The sequence below is a fragment of the Eurosta solidaginis genome, chromosome 5 (genome assembly GCF_040869045.1).
Source record: "Eurosta solidaginis isolate ZX-2024a chromosome 5, ASM4086904v1, whole genome shotgun sequence".
Lineage (NCBI taxonomy): Eukaryota > Metazoa > Arthropoda > Insecta > Diptera > Tephritidae > Eurosta > Eurosta solidaginis.
Window position 1 is genome coordinate 266979997 of NC_090323.1, and position 19552 is coordinate 266999548.

Consider the following 19552-nt stretch of genomic DNA (forward strand, 5'->3'; position numbering starts at 1 on the left):
AAATAGAACATTTATTTTCTTGCCCATTGGTGTTTAGACTAGGCATTGCCATATCCCATACTGCAGTGAAATAAAGATAAGAAGAAGATTAAAGTAAAAATTGCAATAGTTCTCTTAAGATTATGGACTCGACTACTATTCTAGCTATCTAGAACTCCTCCACAAAATGCGCTAACGTTAGAGACTGTTTGTGCTGTCTTGGGACTATATGCAGGAAGAGTAGACATTGTAGCCTTAATTCATAGTCTGTGGAACTACAAGTTTAATATTACAATTAGAAATCGCATTTATTTCATTGGTCGCATTGGCGCATTGGTTGGAGTTTGTGGTAAAGGTTTCGATTTTCTTAACAGAAACGGATTCAAACTTCCTAACAATTGGGAGACTCCACTTCGATTTTGGGAAACAAACGCTCTTAGACGATAACAGCTTCTGCTTACAAAATTAACTGGTTTCATTTGGCTAGGTGCTCGGTTTCTCGCTCGAGGAACGAAAATGTTTTATTTTTTTTTTTTTGCTTTAAATATTTTTCCATTTTCCATATGCGACGTTTAGTTTTAAAAATGATGAAAGCAGTGATTGTGGATTAGCTCATGCACTTGTGAGATCTTGAATCACGAAATCTTGTGAGACCCTTTGAGCTTCAGAATGCAAAAATATTTACCATGTTTTTTTTTTTTTTCGAAGATAGAAATATTGGCAGAAATGTTTAATTATTAAAAATGTGTACTGACTAGTTCCCAAATTGAGAAATTTCTTATACTCAAATCCGTCTCAAACATTACCGGAACGAAATGGAATTAACTGAATTTTCAGTAATCAAACGTGATTCAAATAGTTAAAAACTATGCAAATCAAATCGAGGATTTACAATTTGCTCAACTTTATTTCATAAGCATTAAAACTTTTGAACATTATTTTTTGGGAAATTTTAGGTATTTTAAAAACGGTTGTGTTGAGTTCCTGACATTGGTTTATGGATTCTGTCAAAGCTGACCTAAAAGTTTTCGAACCTACAATTATTTTCTGCAAGCACAGAAGCAATAAAACTCACACAAAATTTAATACAATTTTTTATTTTCTTAAAACTAGTTTTATTTAAAATTGTTTTGTAATGAACCCATCATAATAGCTAAGCAATTTAAACTTAATTTAAATCTTTTTTTAAGTTAAATAATTTTTACAATAATTCGAATTATAATTTTTGTTGTTTTTAAATAATAATGAATTCAAATCAATATTGGCAAGAAGGAAAACAAAAAAAAATGTTTTTAAAAAATATATAAAATCTGTTATTGAATAATAATTTTGTGGATTATGTACATACAAGTATGACAGTGGACTAAATTTCTTGAATTTATTTTTATTTTTTCTTAGCTCTGAAACAATATGTTTTAATTTTTGTATATGGGGTTTCCATCCCATTTCGACCAATTTTGAACCCGACCCCTTTAGAATTGGCTGAAAGTTTTTCTTCTTTTTCTAGCTTACGAAAGACGTTTTTCAGAAGTTTTTCAAATTTTTTCATCCAACTCAAAAAAAGTTATGAATTTAAAAAAAAAACACCGTTTTTGTTTTCAAAATGCTATAACTTTTTCAAAAATTGACCGTTTGGGATTTTTGTTTTTTTTTAAATTTGTTTTTAAACTTTTCGGAAAAAATACAAAAAAATTTTTGAAGTTTTTTTTTCTCATAAAAAACTTCAATCAATTCTGCAATCATCCCCACTAATCCCGGAGTGGGCCGAGAATTTTTTTTTTTTATTTAATTGCAAAAAAAAACTTTAAAATTTTTTTTGTATTTTTTCCGAAAAGTACATTTAAAAACATATTTAAAAAAAAACATGATCCCAAACGGTCAATGTTCGAAAAAGTTATAGCAAAGTTAAAACTTATTTTGAGTTGGAAAACGGTGTTTTTTTTTCAAAATGCTATAACTTTTTCAAAAATTGGCCGTTTGGGATCATTTGGGTTTTTTATGAGAAAAAAAGGCGAAATTCGAAAAATCTCGAAAAACTGAAAAATTACAAAAAAAAACTTTAAAAATTTTTTTGAATTTTTCCCGAAAAGTACATTTAAAAACAAATTTAAAAAAAAAAAGATCCCAAACGGTCAATTTTTGAAAAAGTTATAGCATTTTGAAAACAAAAACGGTGTTTTTTAAAAATTCATAACTTTTTTTGAGTTGGATGAAAAAATTTGAAAAATTCTGAAAAACGTCTTTCGTAAGCTAGAAAAAGAAGAAAAACTTTCAGCCAATTCTAAAGGGGTCGGGTTCAAAATTGGTCGAAATGGGATGGAATACCCCATATATAGCACAGCTACGGAAAATGTTGATGATACAAAAAAAACGTACCACAAACACTTCTATTTATATTATAAAATTGTGTCCAAAAATTAGTTTGCATTGTAGTTGTAAGCGTATGTAAAAATATTTATCTTTTTTTTCTGTATACTTATACATACATTTTTATGTTTAAACTTTTTACAAAATATAATCGTAAGTACAAAATTTTATTGCCAATCGATATGCATGAGCTAAATATATATATTATTTAGTTGTTTTTATTTTTGTAATTTATATTCTCAGTCTGCTCGCTATTTCGTTGATTGGTAATATTTTTATGTTTACTTTGTTTTTATAAAACTTTCGAATTAAATTTTTCTAAAAACACTGAAATTACTAACAACTGTGGAATTTAGGAGTCTGTTATAAAAAGCACTATTGTTTTTTCTTACTACAATAAAATTTGTTAAGTTTTTAAAAACAAATATTTCTTTTGCCAATTTAATTTTAATTTATGTTTGTATATATAATACAGCTGTTGCGACTAAAAAAATATGATCTATAAAATATATTAGCCGCAAAGAATTAGTTAAATAAAAATTAAATTTGACAAAAAAAAACAAAAAAAACATTAAATATGTGCCAGTTTTGAGAACATTGCACAATCATTTGGGGTATTCATATAAACGCGCAAATTTTTCGTTAGCCTCGTAAAGCGTCAAACTTGTATGAAGAAGCGATGTTGCTTTGACGCGTTTGAATGAATTTTTGCAAAAATATTTTGTATATTTAACTAAAACTAGTTAGTAAATATGTCATGTTGTCACGTTTGTGCAATAGCAAACGTTGACGAGGGGTGAGGAACAAATTACACTTACATATAATCATATAATTTCTTTCACTTCAAACGCTTACAAACGAAAAAAACAAAATAAAAATTTATTAACATGAAATTAAAAAAAAATAAAACAAATGATATTAACATTAAAAAAAAAACATCACTGCACAGTCACAATTTGGCTACAATTAACGTTTACTCTAAAAATTAAAGCATTTTTGTTTTTTTCGCAAATTATTTTTGTCAAATAATTTGCATAAACAGCCACGTAAACCACACAAAAGTGAATACTTTGTTGTATCATTTGGTAAAATTATTAAAAAATTAGTAAATATTATTAGTAATTGTAATGTTAATTAATAGAAAACTCAAAATATTTTGCTTGCTGGCAACAACAAAAGCTTCACAGACCAATTACTGCTCGCCAAGTGAAGTCCATTTGGACTCAAGCGGCGAAGGAACCAAAAATAAAAATACTTACAAATTACTACGCTGTTTTAATAATTACATATGTGTGCAATTGCCACGCCTACTGTCTTACCGGCCAACCGGCAACAGTGGGGCGGCAACCGTAATGAAAATTCTACATACAATACCATTTTCTTTACGTACTAAATAAAAATCTTATATAACTAAATTAACTGTTCAGCCCATTGCGAAAATTTGTTCAAATAATTTTTTAGCATTTTTTTTTAATTTAAAATTTTTGTTTTGTTTCTCAGCTACTGTATAAATGTTAATGCTCTTAATGTTTGGAAATTAAAATTTTATTTTTAAATAATGTTAACTTTTCTTTTTAATTTTTTTATTTGCTTTTTAAGGTTATTTTAAAAATTTGTTTCTTGAGCTAAACTACTTTAACTAACACTCTAAGCATATATATACTTGTTTAATATTTATATGTATGCATTTATGTATGTTTTAATATTAATTTTATTATCTTTTTTCTTTTAATTTTATGCTTATGATTTGTGATACGTGCATTATTTTGATTATGTGGCATCTTCTCCAATATGTTTGCCACTGAATTCCGCATGAAATTCGAGTATGCTTACGTACAAACCAGTGACGAAGCCTACAATGCCGAACATGATCAGTCCAATATCTTTCCACAAGCGCCATTGATAACGTCCATAGCCGGGATCTTCGTGATAGACTGCTAATTCGATGATCGATGGTATGATCATGCCAAGTGTACTTAGGCACACAGCACCAATTAATGAAATGAAGGGCCCCAAATTCGGTAATGCAACTGCAATTCCACAGCAAAGGACCTGAGACCAGAAAGTGAGGTTATTTAAATAAATTATTTTCCTTACAAAATTTTTATTTAACTATTTGTTGCATTTCATTTTATAGAAATTTTTCATTTCGGTCTATTGTTCCAGCATTGTTGCGAAAACGAGTTGTGCCGTATCCCTGCTTTAAAATGTTTGAAAATTTGACTCTCATAAATTTCTTTGTCAGGCGTGGCTCATCGAAAGGAGTTCACCAAGCCTTGGGTTCTGTCGCCTTTTGGACTATTTTCAAAACCTACGTAATCCTAAAGGTAATGAGAGGAATATTGTTTATGTTTTTGTGTGCCTGACTGAACGCTTGTCGCCCGCCCTTGTCCGTGTACGACGCGCCTCAAAGTTTTTTAACTGTTTTCTTTGACACAGTCTCTTTTGCCAACTACGAGCAAAGGGCTGCGTTGCGCTACGCAATATTACCTATCTTACTGAGCAGCATCGCTGCTATACACTAAAGTTGTGAAAAATTAGGGAATCGACAAGTCTTATGAATTAGTTTAGAACTTCATCGCTATAATGTGACATTTTATATATATCTTTTTCCCGCAGACACAGCTGAACGAATATCTTGAACAAGCGTAAGCGTCTACACCTTTCCGGAGCATGATATTTTGTAGCTATTCAGTTGAAAAGAACTTCTCAGATTAGAGTTCATACACCTCAACTGGGGAACTTTTATACTCAGATGTATTCTAAAATTGGTCAAAAATGTATCAGATTAGTGCCTCATAAGTAGCTATTCGTAATTAAATTTCATTTCATTTATGTTTCAAAAACGACCTATCTCAGAAAATTTTTTTCATACTGAAGAAGTTTATTTGAGGTGTGCGCTCTATCAAAATTTTCTTTCTATGCTTTTGGCATTCGGCATCGGTTTCCTTAAGTCCTATTTACTTACCACCAACGCGATACGCAGCGCATATTCGCTTATATTCTTTTTCTCTTCGGAAATCTTATGAGAAATTCCTTTCCAAATAATGCTGACAGGCACATAAAATTGCAATGTAAATGTGAAGAAAATCGCAAGAGCGATCATCAATTTCACGGATTGAGCCAATCTTTAAATAAAAAATAAAACAGTCAAACTCTTCCCACTAATACAAATAATCATTTATCAAACTTACTTATCCTCAGCTGGCAAATTCAGTGTAACGCTGCCTTGTGTGTCTTTTCCATATTTCAAATATCCAAAGAATCCAACCAAAGTATACATCGAAATCACAACACCCATACCGAAATTCAACACAGATGGACAGCCAATAAAATGATTTGGGTTCTTCATGTCGTTCTCCAGCGACATAACTACACCAATACCTTCCAAAGCGAAGATCACTGTACCGAAGAAGAGTGGCCATTGTACCACATTAACAACACTATTACGTGTATCTGGTGCTGGCAAACCATCAAGTATATACACAAAGGTGATAACAATACCAACAAACATCAAAATATTGGCTATCATCGAGAATGGTGTAAGGAATTTCAAATTGCGTATCAAACACATCACCAATAGTGGGATGGTAATTATAACGATCCACAGGCGTACACTCAGCGCCTCTTCCATATATTCATCCAATACAGCTTTAACATTCGTTCCAACAAATACCAGATAAATGCAACAGCAACCAATTAAATCGATCACAAGAAAAACATTCACCATAAAACGTATGAAACGTGACCAACGATTTAAACCAGGTGGTCCGTCGAGGAAGGCTTGTTCAGCAACATCGGCAAATCCCATCATGGGAATTTTACGTCGCCGACAAAGGATGTGCGCACATTTGACGAGTATGTGAACGCAGTAGGTGCAAAGTGTTCCCACCGCAAATGTGGCTATTAAACCGAACCAGAGACCAGCATTCAGGAATGCCATAGGCATGGCAAGGATACCAGATCCAAGCGAACCTTTCAGCAGATGCACAAATGTTTCTATATCGCTGTAGTAGAAAAAAGAAAAGAGAAAGTGATATATGTATAAGTGTAAGTAAATAAATTAATAAATGTGTTTTTAGTATAATCAAGTTTGCAGAAATAAGGTAAACAATTTCAAACACTTAGCTTATGTAAGTCTCTCAAAATTTATTTTAAAATTTTAGCAAAAGCTATTGAAACGACTTATCAAAAACGAAACTATAAAGGTAGAGCGCAATAACCAAATTAAGTTAGCAGCTACTTAAAGTACATCTAGATTCGAAACTTTGCAGCGAAGAAGATATTGAACGTCTATAAATTTCATTCGACCTTTACGTTTTTGTTTTTAGACCCAGCGCGTACTTGTGCACAAAGGTACTATCTTTAATTGGACAACGGTAGTACGTAATGGCATACATAAATGAATCGAGATAGATATAGACCTCCTTGTAACAAAATTATCAGGATCGAAAAAGATTTTGATTGAGCCATGTCCGACCGTTCGTTAACACGACAACTGCCTAATCTGTACTCAGATTAGATTGGTTTTGAAACCAAACCACGCCCACTATAATTTCAAAAAAGGGATAATTCATTACCAAAGACCGATGAAGTGAAAATATTTGATACGTGGGTTGAATTTATGATTACAAATTGAAATTTGTTTAAATTTGGAAAATGGGAGTGGTACCGCCCAAATTAAAATACGACAAATTTGAAGATTTTCAAGCCGTAAACCAGAAGCTATTCAAGATATCATGTTGAAATTTGGCATAGTTGTTGTGGAAATCAACAAAATTAGTTGACGACCAAAAAAAGTTTTTTAAAGGCTAATGTGAAACAAATCTTAAAAAAATTTGAAAAGGAACATAGACCCGCCCCCTTTTTTATGTTATCTCTCTATAATCCAAACGATATTTGGCATAAGGACTCACACAACTTTCTATGCTAAACTCGAAAAAAAGAGGCAAATGTTTTATAGCTTAGTATATATCAGCTTTCATATCACCTAACTTTCGAGAAATTTCCTTTAAAACGTATCCTTACAGTACTGGGGTTTGAAGATATTTTAAAATTTTAAGGCACTAGCTTTCCGGAATGTTACATAACATAACATAACATGCATCTATCAAAAGATTACAAATCACGTAAGATATTTTTATTATAACGACGCGAGAGCCTTGGCAGTTGGGCCGCAGAACTATGCGTGAAGTCAAAATTTTGTAGCTCTACGTATAAATGACGTAAGAAGGAGAGAAGCCATGTTGAAATGTAAACAAAAAACATATAAACATGTGTGTATGACAACAACAAACACAAGTAAATCAGCTGATATCTATGCCGTAGAAATTGTTTCTAGTGCTTATTTTTTCTCAAACACAAACAAATATGGCTCACATCCATATTTTCATATCTTATACTCATTGTCTCATAATTCTACGGGAAGTTTCTTAAAACTTGATCGCCAAATGACCCCGTTTGGTACGAAATTTCGAAATATCTCGCTCCGGACGCCACCTAACGGAACTGTTCCCCTTATTTAATATATTGTCATCGGGTTTTCAACTAGGCATCAGGTTTTAAGTTGGTTTTTCGATGAAGAAAATCATGGATGAATTCCATCCGATTCGTAAGGTTTTTTTACTATATCTAGATCTGTGCGACACCTAGTGTAAAATGAACGACCTCTGAGCCATATTTCCAATTTCAGGTCTCTAGCTAACCGCAATGTTACTAAAAATCGGTTCTTAAAATTCCAAATAGAATGAACTCGCTGAATATATCGACCGGTATGCCACATAGCGGCATTTTTTTATTTTTGGCTGCGTTGCCATAGTGTCCTGAATTATGCGTAAGATTTTCAAGTCACTAAAAAATCGATAGCAAGATATCAGATTGTCTAAGAGGATTTTTAAATATCTCCAAATATCTCGATATATCTCGATCTCCGTCCCATCTCGAAACATTTTTATCCTGAATGTTGCAACAAAAGAGGGTGGCCGCCGTACTACTACGGTAGTAGTGTGGTGCTAGCGCGCTCCGCCTACCACACCGAAGGTCCTGCGTCCAACTCTAGAACAAAGTTAGATCGAAAATTTAGAAAAAAAAAAATGGTTTTTTAAATTAGCAAACAGTTTCTCTAAGATGTGTCGTCCCTTGGCAGATATTTGGTAAACATTCCGTGTGTATTTCCGCTATGAAAAGCTTCTCAGTGAAAATTCAGATGTCGTGCGGGTCGGAACAAAACACCCACCAATTTGTAGGAAAAATTAAAAAGAGCACGGCGCAAATTGGAAGAGAAGCTTGGTCTAAATCCCTACGGAGATAAATTGCGCTAAGAAAAATAATAGGGCTCTAAGTTCGAAGTTTGAGGTCTCTTAATCTTTTTTCCCCCTCATATAGCATTGGTAACTATGGCAAGACTGCCTAACTTTGAACTAAAATTTGCTAACAAAGATGAAACGGACTTAATATAAAAGCACCATAATTATAGCCATAGGTCGCCTTTAGGATTTAAATAAATTTGGAGAAGCATAATTGGACACAAAAAAAAACATTTTTACTAGGGATGTGCGAATCACGTTCGATTCAAAGCGAATCGAATCCTAAGACTCGACTCGATATTCGATAGTTCGAACTGTTCGAATAATTAGAACTATTCGAGTAATAGGAACATTAAGAAGTAATCTCGATAAGCTTCGAATAGCTCGAATATTCGCCTGCCCCTAGATTTACATAAGAATATCCTTTTATCATAAATTACTATTTCAAAACTTCGGAAATTAGGTTCATGTTGGCATCGCATCAATTTAATAGTAATAAACTACTTAACCATATTGTTATATTTCAAAATTCTTTATTTTTAAAAATGTTTAATTGAACATAGATTAGCTTAGGCATAGAAATGTAAAACAAAATTATTCCACAGCTCGTGATCACTCGCATGATCTCACCACGACGCCAAATTGTCAACCGTTTTAATTACAAACTTCATATATCTTTTTGTTTTATCATAAATTTACCTCAATTTCTAAATAATGACAACAAAAAGTTTAAATATTGTACATAAAAGCGCAAAGTGCAATTTTTTGTGCCAAAAACTGATTATCGATGAGAGAGAGTGTGAGTGTTTTAATGATCGTCTCGTTGGGGTTTGGCGTCCCCTTGCAACTATACGTACTTTTAAATATTTACATTGTATACTAAGAATGCATTCAATTAGCATTTACTATAAGCACCTTTAGAGGTATTTATATTATCTCACATGCATATGTACATGAAAGTACACCTCCAATCGAATTTAAGCTTCTTATGATCTTTCTATTCGCTTTTCTTCAATGCTCAGCAATTCTCTTTTGTGCTTCGTTATTTATGGCAAGATTTACTGCTGATTTTTATTTATTATTTTTCTTCTGTTTTCTGTGTTTTTTTTTTTTCATTACCAAGGACATTTAAAAATTTCCGCTTACGTCGTGTCTCGATCGCCAACATAGATTTTTTGTGTCTGTGTGCGTAGAATTTAAATAAAAGAGAGATCGAGTGGAAAATTACCGGCACGAAAATAGTACTTAACACAAAGCGAGTATGTATGTGTTTTTGTATGTTTATTTAAATGTTGAAAGAATTTTGCAAAAAATATTTAAATTTGCTTTGAGATATGTCGCTTCACAAAATCAAACATTTTTACTTTGTTTCAACGTTAATGGCTGCTTATGGTTCAAGATCATGGAAGCTCATTGAAAAAAGATTTGACAATCAATAAATCTTTCATCAGCTTGTCGATATTTTTAAATAGAAAAGTCTTCAATAATATAAAATAAATATTGCAAATACGGCAATTATGCATATCAAACCAAATTAAGCATGTGACAAGCAAGAAGACAGTGATTTACTTGGTAGAGATACTGCGACAAGCATACCTCAACCAGACTTCTAAGATTTGTGCTAAGTATGTAAGCCAGTTACCAACAAAACCAAATGTGCAAACTCATTAAGCAGACCTCTCACCTTTTTTAAAAGAGAGTTATATTCCATTTCATAAATAAGTAGTAACCTTTTTAAAACTATTTTTAAGATGTTCTCAGTGGGAAATCTTTACGTTATCAATGGCGATATATGAAATAAAAAAGGAGACAAAGTAATAAAACTAATTTACGGGAGAAAAAAATGTATATCCTATCTGAGTATTATTGAAATACTTGTGACAAATGTAATATTAATGTGGAACAATATTTATTAATTGGATAATAATTAATTACATTTCTTGAGTCCGTTGGACCATCTGTAAGTTTTAACTCCTTACAAAAACACCACTATTCATCTGCGGTACCTTATGTTCGTGTAACTTTAGAAAGTCAGATACAGTAGCCGTTCATACAAAATTATTGTAAAGTATCTCATGTGCACCATCCACTTTTTAATTTCCCATACAAGTTGCGTTCAAGGACTAAGTTTAAGATCTGACACGTCAGATGTAGGGACTCAAGTGAAACGAACAATTAATCGTCGGCTGAAAGTCCTTTCGCTTAGTCATATCGGGCATAGCGAAGAAGCATAAAATTGGTATCCTCTTGCTGACATCGAATGCGGAGGAGTGAGAATGACCAATGTATTCACAAACTGATAGTTGTTCCAAGGAAATAAGTACTCCATCATGGACGTGGAAGAAAACAACGCTCTATGGGGTGTGCATGCAAGCAAAAGGCCCCAAATTCTGGAGCCATGAGCAGGTGTAGTACTTAGCACAGCTGGGAGCAGCACTTGAAACGGGTAGAAAAAGTTTCCTTTTCACGCAAATACTCAATATATTTAATTTCGTGAAAATTTGATAACATTTGATGGTTGCGCACAAGCGAAAATACTGCAAATGCAGTGATTTATAAGTTTGATCTTACTTTTATGACGGGTTAGAGAATTTGTTGCTAAGATTAGTTTATATGTTAATCGTTTAGGTGACAAGGAAACCTTTTCTGCACGGCGGTTTGAAATCGGTGGAAAAAAATTAAAATAAGAGCCGGTCTAATGTTTATTCATAAAGTAAGATAAAAAGTAGGGTCTCTTAAGAAAATTCAGAGCATTTCCTCATTTTCTGCGTAAAAAACATGTCAGACAGACGTTTGTACAACAGAAGCATTTCTCAAAATATAGAACTGGTTGTCCATCATGGCCATACATTTATTTTCAAACTTTTGCAAAATTTTTACTTGTCAAAAAATGCTTAGATAATACAGGCCAACAAATGTTAACCCCAAAAATGAGCATTAATTTCTCAAAAGGCCTTCGTTATGATAAATCTGAATCCATAACCAAGCACCCTTTGGGCTTTGGGACTTGACAAATTGTCCTTTAAAGTGTATACGGTTTTTGTAATATTCTTCATAAAAAAATATTTTTACAATTTGAAATCTACTTTTAGGCACTTCAATCACATACAGACCAATTTTAAATATTCTCGCAGAATTTTGTTTCCGCGGATTTTTTTATTCCCGCGGAAAAATTCCTCCATTTCTTTTCTCCTAGGGAGAAGAATAATTGGGGAATAGGAATCTCGAATTTTCGAAGTCTGCTGTTTTGTGAATTGAAATTTCGTTGCACATATCTTATTTCGTTTAAAAAATTTAAAAGTTTAATTACACTGTGCTACACTGATTTTGAACTTTAATAGCGACCTAGTGTCCGTTGTAGGTCTTGATGAGTAGATCAAGATGCCGTGTTTCAAAATTTCATTCAAAAATTCGTTACTCCGTCATTTTTCCATCAATTTTTGATTGCTTAACAGTTCTGGAAAGCTGGAGGATAGGGCTTTAAAAATATATATATTTGTCTACACTTTTTATAGCAAATTTTTGAGATTTTTTAAAAGTTATCTAAAATTTTCTCGTTTTTTTTAATTTTTCAAAGTTTGACGGCTTTTTAATGTATCATTTCTGTAATGAATTATTTTTTTCTTAAAGAGGTTGAGAGAACATTCTATTTCGAGTAAAAAAAGTACTGGTTGATCAAATTCGGTTGAGTTGAAATGACAACAATTTTTGTGAACAAAAAAATTTTCTCTCATCGTAGAATCGATATCGCGCCATGTCAGGATTGAATTTATGATTTCAGTATATCGTCGCCGTTGTTTTGAGCATTCTCTATGCTCCGTTTAACCTCTTTTTTATGATTTAATTATGAAACTAAGATAAACAAAATTATTTACTTTTATCATCAAATCATGTGTTAGGAAAAATTGATATGACCACGGTTTTGACAACGGTTTTTCTTGTTTGTGGAAATGAGATACACAGTTATTTAAGTGCTCTCCGAAACATTTGCTTCTTTGCCTCTGTAAGATAAATGACAAGACGAAAGTTAGGATACTGTCATTTTGGTAGAATCAAGTCAGTCAGTGGTTGTACGTGTTGCTACAAAGTACTTTTTTAAAAATGTGTGATAAGCGTAATAAGTTTTGTTACGTCTGCGGGTTATTCGTTGATACGAAACATCGTATACAATTAAAAACCAATGCAGCTCTCACAGAAGCTTTCACATCTATCTTTAATCGCGTGTATAGTGAAAATGTTTGGTATGAACCAGAGTATGCTTGTGTGAAGTTCTGCAGCGCACTCAAAAAATGGAAAACTGGGAAATGCAACAAACAACATTTACCATTCTCAACTCCAATGATATGGCATCGTCAACTTTTCCATAAGCCAGAAGATTGCTACTTCTGCAAAACAAATACTGTTGGTCATCACTACAAAACCCGTGGCCGTATACAATATGCTAATGTGTTAACTGTATCTCATCCAATCACGGGAGAAATATCGACTATTCGTGATGCAATTTCCGAACTGCAAAATTCATTAGAAGCTGATGATGAAGAAAACTCTGACGGCCTAGAAATCAACGACACAAAGTCCATTTTCTGCATTCGCATTTGGATTTCTTCCCTGAAAATCTTGAACAATTCAGTGATGAACAGGAAACGGTTCCATCAGGAACTATTAGAGATCGAAAAACGCTTTGTCGGAAAAAGTCAGATCAGAATGCTGGCAAATTATTGCTGGTCTCTAAAACGCGATACTGACGATGTGGCTTATAAACGTAGAAGATCTAGCAAACATTTTTAACAGCTATCGAAATTCGAAGTTTTTTTTTTGTATTAAGTACATAATATAAAACAAAATTTTATGTAAATATATTTGCAACTATTTATTTCTTTATTTTTTCTCTCCAACATAGGAGCGAAATAAAATTACTCGAGAGATGATATATGTAGATAAATAAAAAATATCGAAATTGTTTAAATAATTAAAGTCAATAATTGAAATTTTGTTATAACAAAAAATAATGGGTGGAATAAAAGAAACGATAAGAATGTTCAATACGATGGCAGCGATATACTGAAATCATACATTCAATCCTGACATGGCGCGATATCGATTCTACGATGAGAGCAAAATTTTCTTGTTCACAAAAAGTGTTGTCATTTCAACAATTCTCAACCGAATTTGATCAACCTGTACTTTTTTTACTCGAAATAGAATGCTCTCTCAACCTCTTTAAGAAAAAGAATAATTCATTACAGAAATGATACATTAAAAAGCCGTCAAACTTTGAAAAATTAAAAAAAACGAGAAAATTTTAGATAACTTTTAAAAAATCTCAAAAATTTGCTATAAAAAGTGTAGACAAATATATATGTTTTTAAAGCCCTATCTTTCAGCTTTCTAAAGCTGTTAAGCAATCAAAAATTGATGGAAAAATTACGGAGTAACGAATTTTTGAATGCGAGAGGTACAAGAAAAACAGTTTTTCAACAATAACTTGAAAATTTCGGGGTGTTAGAAAATTTTGAAACACGGCATCTTGATCTACTCATCAAGACCTACAACGCACACTAGGTCCCTACAAAAGTTCTTGAGATATTTTTTTTTTGTAGCACTGTGTTATTGTTGCAAATTTGTTTGAAATTAAGAAATAAAATATAAACAATGCACAATATTGCATTTCATGTGTTATTCACTGAAATGAGTAATGAATTTGTGCCACATCAACATCAATAGAGGAGCATAAGAAGAAGAAGACGGCGGGATAACACAAATCCCATGGAGTTGCCTGCTTTCATTCAGCAAAGCACTTTTCTGGCGGCCAAGTCGAGTTGAGTTCGCCTTTCGTCATATGCCAAAATCTATTTAAGCCTTCTTAAAAATCCTTGCGCAATTTCTGGATGGCTGCATCAAATATACCAAGATCCCTTCTGTTGCTTATGATATACTTTTCTACTTAAAATAAAGAATATTGTGGTTGTTGTATTAACAGTGAGAATATTGTGGTAGAATGTACATACATATTTTAGCACAAATTTGTACAAATAAGTGTTCTTTCTTAAAAGAACCAATCTCCTTTAACTATTTTGATGCATTCCCTTTAATTTAACAAGTGAACAAAATCCTATGAAATTGCAGAGAAATCTCCCTCTCCCTCACATTCATAATACCGACTTTTCTCCCATAACCAGGAAAGGGAGAAGTGAAAAAACTCACAAGGAATTTTTATTTAGAATACGAGGAATGGGAAAAGGGAAAAGCTCGCACGGAATTTTTGTTTAGAATGGGCTGATAATGTCTGTAACTTTTTAACTATAGCCTATAGCCAAGTTCCCTTTACAACTCTCGAATTTAAGTGTGCCGTGACACAGGCTAAGGGGGTGAGAAGAGAGGAGAAGAGTGCAACAGCATCCGTACCTTCAAGTCGTTTAAATTTTATCTTGCTATCTCTTCCTCTCTCTGCTTGCAAGCCATTTTTTGTTTCACACTTGCTTTCAAGAAAAATTGCAAAAGTAAACGCGAATAGGAAGCTCAAAATGGAACGCCAAAAGAGTTGAATTCAAGAAATAAATGGTGTAAAACGGGACAAACCATGAAAATTTAAAGGAATTATGTCGACTACTTCGTGTGCCATATGCCACATAACTACAAGCTTAATATGAAAAAATTATGCCTAAAATTGTGCTACAAATTTTTATTTCCTACAAATTTTATGAAGAAAAGGTGTACATTTTAAAACTCACTGAATCTACTCCCAGAAACCTATATATCAATGGAAAATATCCAGAAAAGCTCAAGGGAAATGATTATGCTTTCAAGTGATTTTTGCATATTTTTAATGAAAATTAACTTTCTTTGCGATATTACGGTATGAATGTAGCCGAAAAACGTGTTTGTCGTAAGTATATGAAAGAATATCTCGAAAACTAGAACCATCTTAAAAAACCTGGTTCAACATTCAGGCTCAGAGAGCGGAAAGTTCTTTTTAGTTCCTATTTAAGCTCATAGGTATTTTTTGCAAACTTTAAAATAGAAAGCTAAACACATGCCAAAGTATAAAAGTAGAAACGGGCTTCGAAATTAAAAAGAAAAATAAAAGCGCAAAAATGATGCAAAATAAAGACCGTTCTCACGACATTCAGGTCTAAGTACCGTAACAAGTTGCAACAGCAAAATAAGGAGGAATGGCCCATGACGCAGTTGCCACTTCTTCCACAAATCTTGAGAAATTCTGAACTAATTAAGAATAATCCATTATTTCGTATTCCGAAATACAACCAGCGAAGGTAGTTATTGTCTTTTGTCATGTAACAAACCCGCAGTTTTATGACTATTTCTTTTTATATTTTTTAATGCATGTTCCTGCCATACTGAGTTAGGGATTCAAATCTTAGCTTAAACTAGTACATAATCCCCATTTTAAAATATGTGCATCGTTAATAACTCAAAACCGAATGGTAAGTTTTTACAGTAACAGACAGTAACAATTCCTTCTACAACTACAATCGAGATACATATTATAAAAAATAAATAAACAATGAAACATTGTTCAATACTTACGATGTTGGATGCTCGACCTTTCGGTGCTCGAACGGATTATAATTGACATCCTCTTCATCGCCTTTTTTACGTGTCAACACCAACGGCAACGTTGATCCGGCGGCCTGCTGAGCGGGTACATCAACCATATCCGGACGTAAGAATCTGTCCGAAGAAGCGTACATTTCAAACATGGTTGTTGAAGAGTTATTATTAATATTTTTATACATTTTTATATAAATAAATAAAAATGTGTCTTTATATAATTCGCTGCACTAACTACGAAACCATATAAAATTTAAGTAAGAGGCCACCACCACCAATTTATTACAAATTACAAGGTTTTTTAAACCACATATTTTTTTTTTTGTTTTTTTTTCAGCTACTTCCGATTTTCTTTAGTTCAACTAATCAAAATATTTAAAATATTTTTTCTAATATTATATATGTACGTGCGTATGTGATGAGACACAAATTAAAACATACTTTGGTTGACTCGAGTTGATCGCGCTACTCCTCGAACCGGTGTGCGTCTCGTTGTCATAGCTCGCCGCTACTGTCGGGATTTTCTGCAAAGATATTTGAATAAAGTAAAAGAAATCGTTAAATCGAGCCAAAAGAGAATGTGTGTTTCTATTTTTTTGTTCTATTTCTAATTTCAATTACATACATACAAATACATATACCTCAAATATACCTTTTACTGAGTTACATACGTATATAAATTTGAAAATTTTTTGGTGTAAAACCATTTTTTTTTTCTCAGATCTTTGCTCGATTTCTTTGTGAAATAGCGCAACCAGCACTCGATTTTGCGCGTCTGCAGGGATTTCTTAAGATTTAATATAAAGAACATTTTTTTTTTCGTAGAAGTCCGTAACTATATATATCCGTATGTATATCTTGAAAACGAGTTATATATTCATAAATCAAACACTGAATATTTTTTAAAGATAAAAGTCCTCAATAGTAGTAACGTAGGAAGGGGATGGATGTCAGGCCGAACGAGAGACACGGTTTCAAGTTATAAAATAGCTGATTAGTGTTTTCAGTTTTTTAATATCTATCTTATTCATCAACATATGCGGTATTTTTTGTCTTCTATCAAATTATTTATATAGTAAGTGGTTTTAAAATTTACATTTTTCCCCAGAAACGCTGAAAATATATTAGTCTTTCGACAATGCTCATTACACTTAGAAGAATTCAACCTAAAAGTATGTGGCGATAATTTGTCCTTCGCCTGATATGTACTTTTACCGGGACTTTCCGTCAAACGTAGCCCTAGCTATCGAACGAAGGGCAGGAACTTCATATTGTTATCTTATTGCGAATAGAAATGGAGACTTAAAAGAGCAAGGCATAAGAAGTTTTTTAAGAAAACCTATATACAGGACTAGGAATAGGAAGAAGAATAGGAATTGGAATAGAAATAGGCAAAGGAATAGGAATTTGAATAGGATTAGGAATTTGAATTGGAATAGGAATAGGAATATGAATAGGAATAGGAATAGGAATAGGAATAGGAATAGGATTAGGAAAAGGAAAAGCAATAGGAATGACCTAGGAATAGGAATAGGAAAAGGAATAGAAATAGGAATAGGAATAGGAAAAGGAATAGGATTAGGAATAGGAATAGGAATAAGAATAGGAATAGGATTGCGAAAAGGAAAAGGAATAGGAATGACCTAGGAATAGGAATTAAACTAGGAATAAGAATAGGAATTGGAATAGGAATAGTAATAGGAATGGGAATGGGGACAAGAATAGGAATAGGAATAGGAAAAGTAATAGGAATAAGAATAGGAATAGGAAAAGTAGTAGGAATACGAATAGGAATAGGAAAAGGAAAAGGAAAAGGAAAAATAAAAGGAATTACGTGATAATTTTTCTTTGTAGAACACACAACATTAGTATAGATTGAATCTAAGTTTTTCGTTGAAGCATATAATACCCAGCCAGCATTTTTTGAAAATTTTGATCAAAAAATACTCAAATATCATACCCCAAAATGATTAAAAACGTTCAAATTTAAAAGCATTTTCTGTTCGAAAATTAACGTATCGTCGGGAGAAAAATGTACCATAAATGTGATTATTCCTGAATAATAATTTATGATTCTTATTTCGAAACGCTTTTTATTCATATTTGATATCATTGTAAAATTGAGCTTTAATAGTTTTAGAGTAATATTTTACTGCTTTTCACAGTCATTTTCTGATCATATTCGTGAACATATTTCAATCGTTTTGGTTGAGATTTTTGAATCATTTTTGAATGCGATTATCATGCATTTATTCTTCACATCTCATTCAAAATGAGATACTACATAATAATCTTATTTCATCAGGGGAAGAAAGAATGCGGTAGTGAGCTATTTGAACCACAGGTCACTCGTAAACAAACTTGACCGATATACACCTCGACTACAACATCCAGCTTCAACTATGATCGTCAACATCTTGAAATACGATATGGTACGGGATGTTGAAGCCATATCCAGGTACATACATATGGGAAGAGAGTTTCACTTACCTGTGGTTCACAACCTTTGTATTGTCTAATTTGTATTTTCTGGGAAGCCGAAGGTGGAGAAATGGTTGGGGACATCTTTTTTTAGGAGCAGTATTTACATTATTTCTTGTCTTGAAGAATAAAGTTTTAATATCTTTTTTCTGAACTTCATGATTGAAAAAATGTGAGTATGTGAAAAAAATAAGATCTTCAATGAAAAGTAAAATTTTAACAAGTATAAAATTCATTATTCAGTCAACCAAGATAGTCAGAAAAGATTCAGAAAGCTGAATGAAAAATTATTAAAAATTTTTGATCACCTAAAGTAAATACGTTTGATTCAAATATGATTCCAAAATTTGATTGAATAGCTATATTGAGTTTTTGATCATCAAAAGTATTCATATTTGATTATTTCCTTTGTTCAATTGTATGAAAACTCATTATTTAGTCAGAAAGAGTAATCAAATTGTATTGATATGTAGGGAAATTCAAAACTTAAACACCTAAATGCTGAGTGGGACATATTTTTTCAATCATAAAGCTAAGAAAAAATATATAAAATTTTATTATTTTTACAAAAGATTTCTTCAAGATGTAAATAATGTAAATGGGACCGAAGATTTCCCCAACCATTTCTCCACCTTCGGCTTCCCAGAAAATACATAATGGTTGTACAATACAAAGGTTGTGAGCTATCTGAACCCCAGGTAAGTGAAACTATTTTGACATACCTGAATACGGCTTCAACATCACGTGTCGTATCCGTATTTTAAGATGCAGACGATAATGCTGATGTTGGATGTTGTAGTCGCAGGTGTATATCAGTCAAGTTTGCTTGCGAGTTACCTCCCAGCCAG

At 32.4% G+C, this 19552-nt stretch overlaps 1 protein-coding gene across 4 annotated transcripts in view; it reads right to left on the reverse strand.

Moving 5' to 3' along the window:
- Nucleotides 1-1060: 1060 nt before the first annotated feature.
- Nucleotides 1061-19552, reverse strand: part of LOC137253429 (proton-coupled amino acid transporter-like protein CG1139) — a 135542-nt gene continuing 117050 nt past the window's right edge. For all 4 annotated transcript variants that reach the window (XM_067790337.1, XM_067790340.1, XM_067790338.1 and 1 more), the window contains exons 2-6: nucleotides 16665-16747; nucleotides 16200-16343; nucleotides 5541-6353; nucleotides 5315-5474; nucleotides 1061-4398 (exon numbers count right to left, since the gene is read on the reverse strand). In XM_067790337.1, the coding sequence (XP_067646438.1) occupies nucleotides 4117-4398; nucleotides 5315-5474; nucleotides 5541-6353; nucleotides 16200-16343; nucleotides 16665-16747 (1482 nt within the window). In that variant the 3' untranslated portion in view covers nucleotides 1061-4116. The remainder of the gene's footprint in view (nucleotides 4399-5314; nucleotides 5475-5540; nucleotides 6354-16199; nucleotides 16344-16664; nucleotides 16748-19552) is intronic.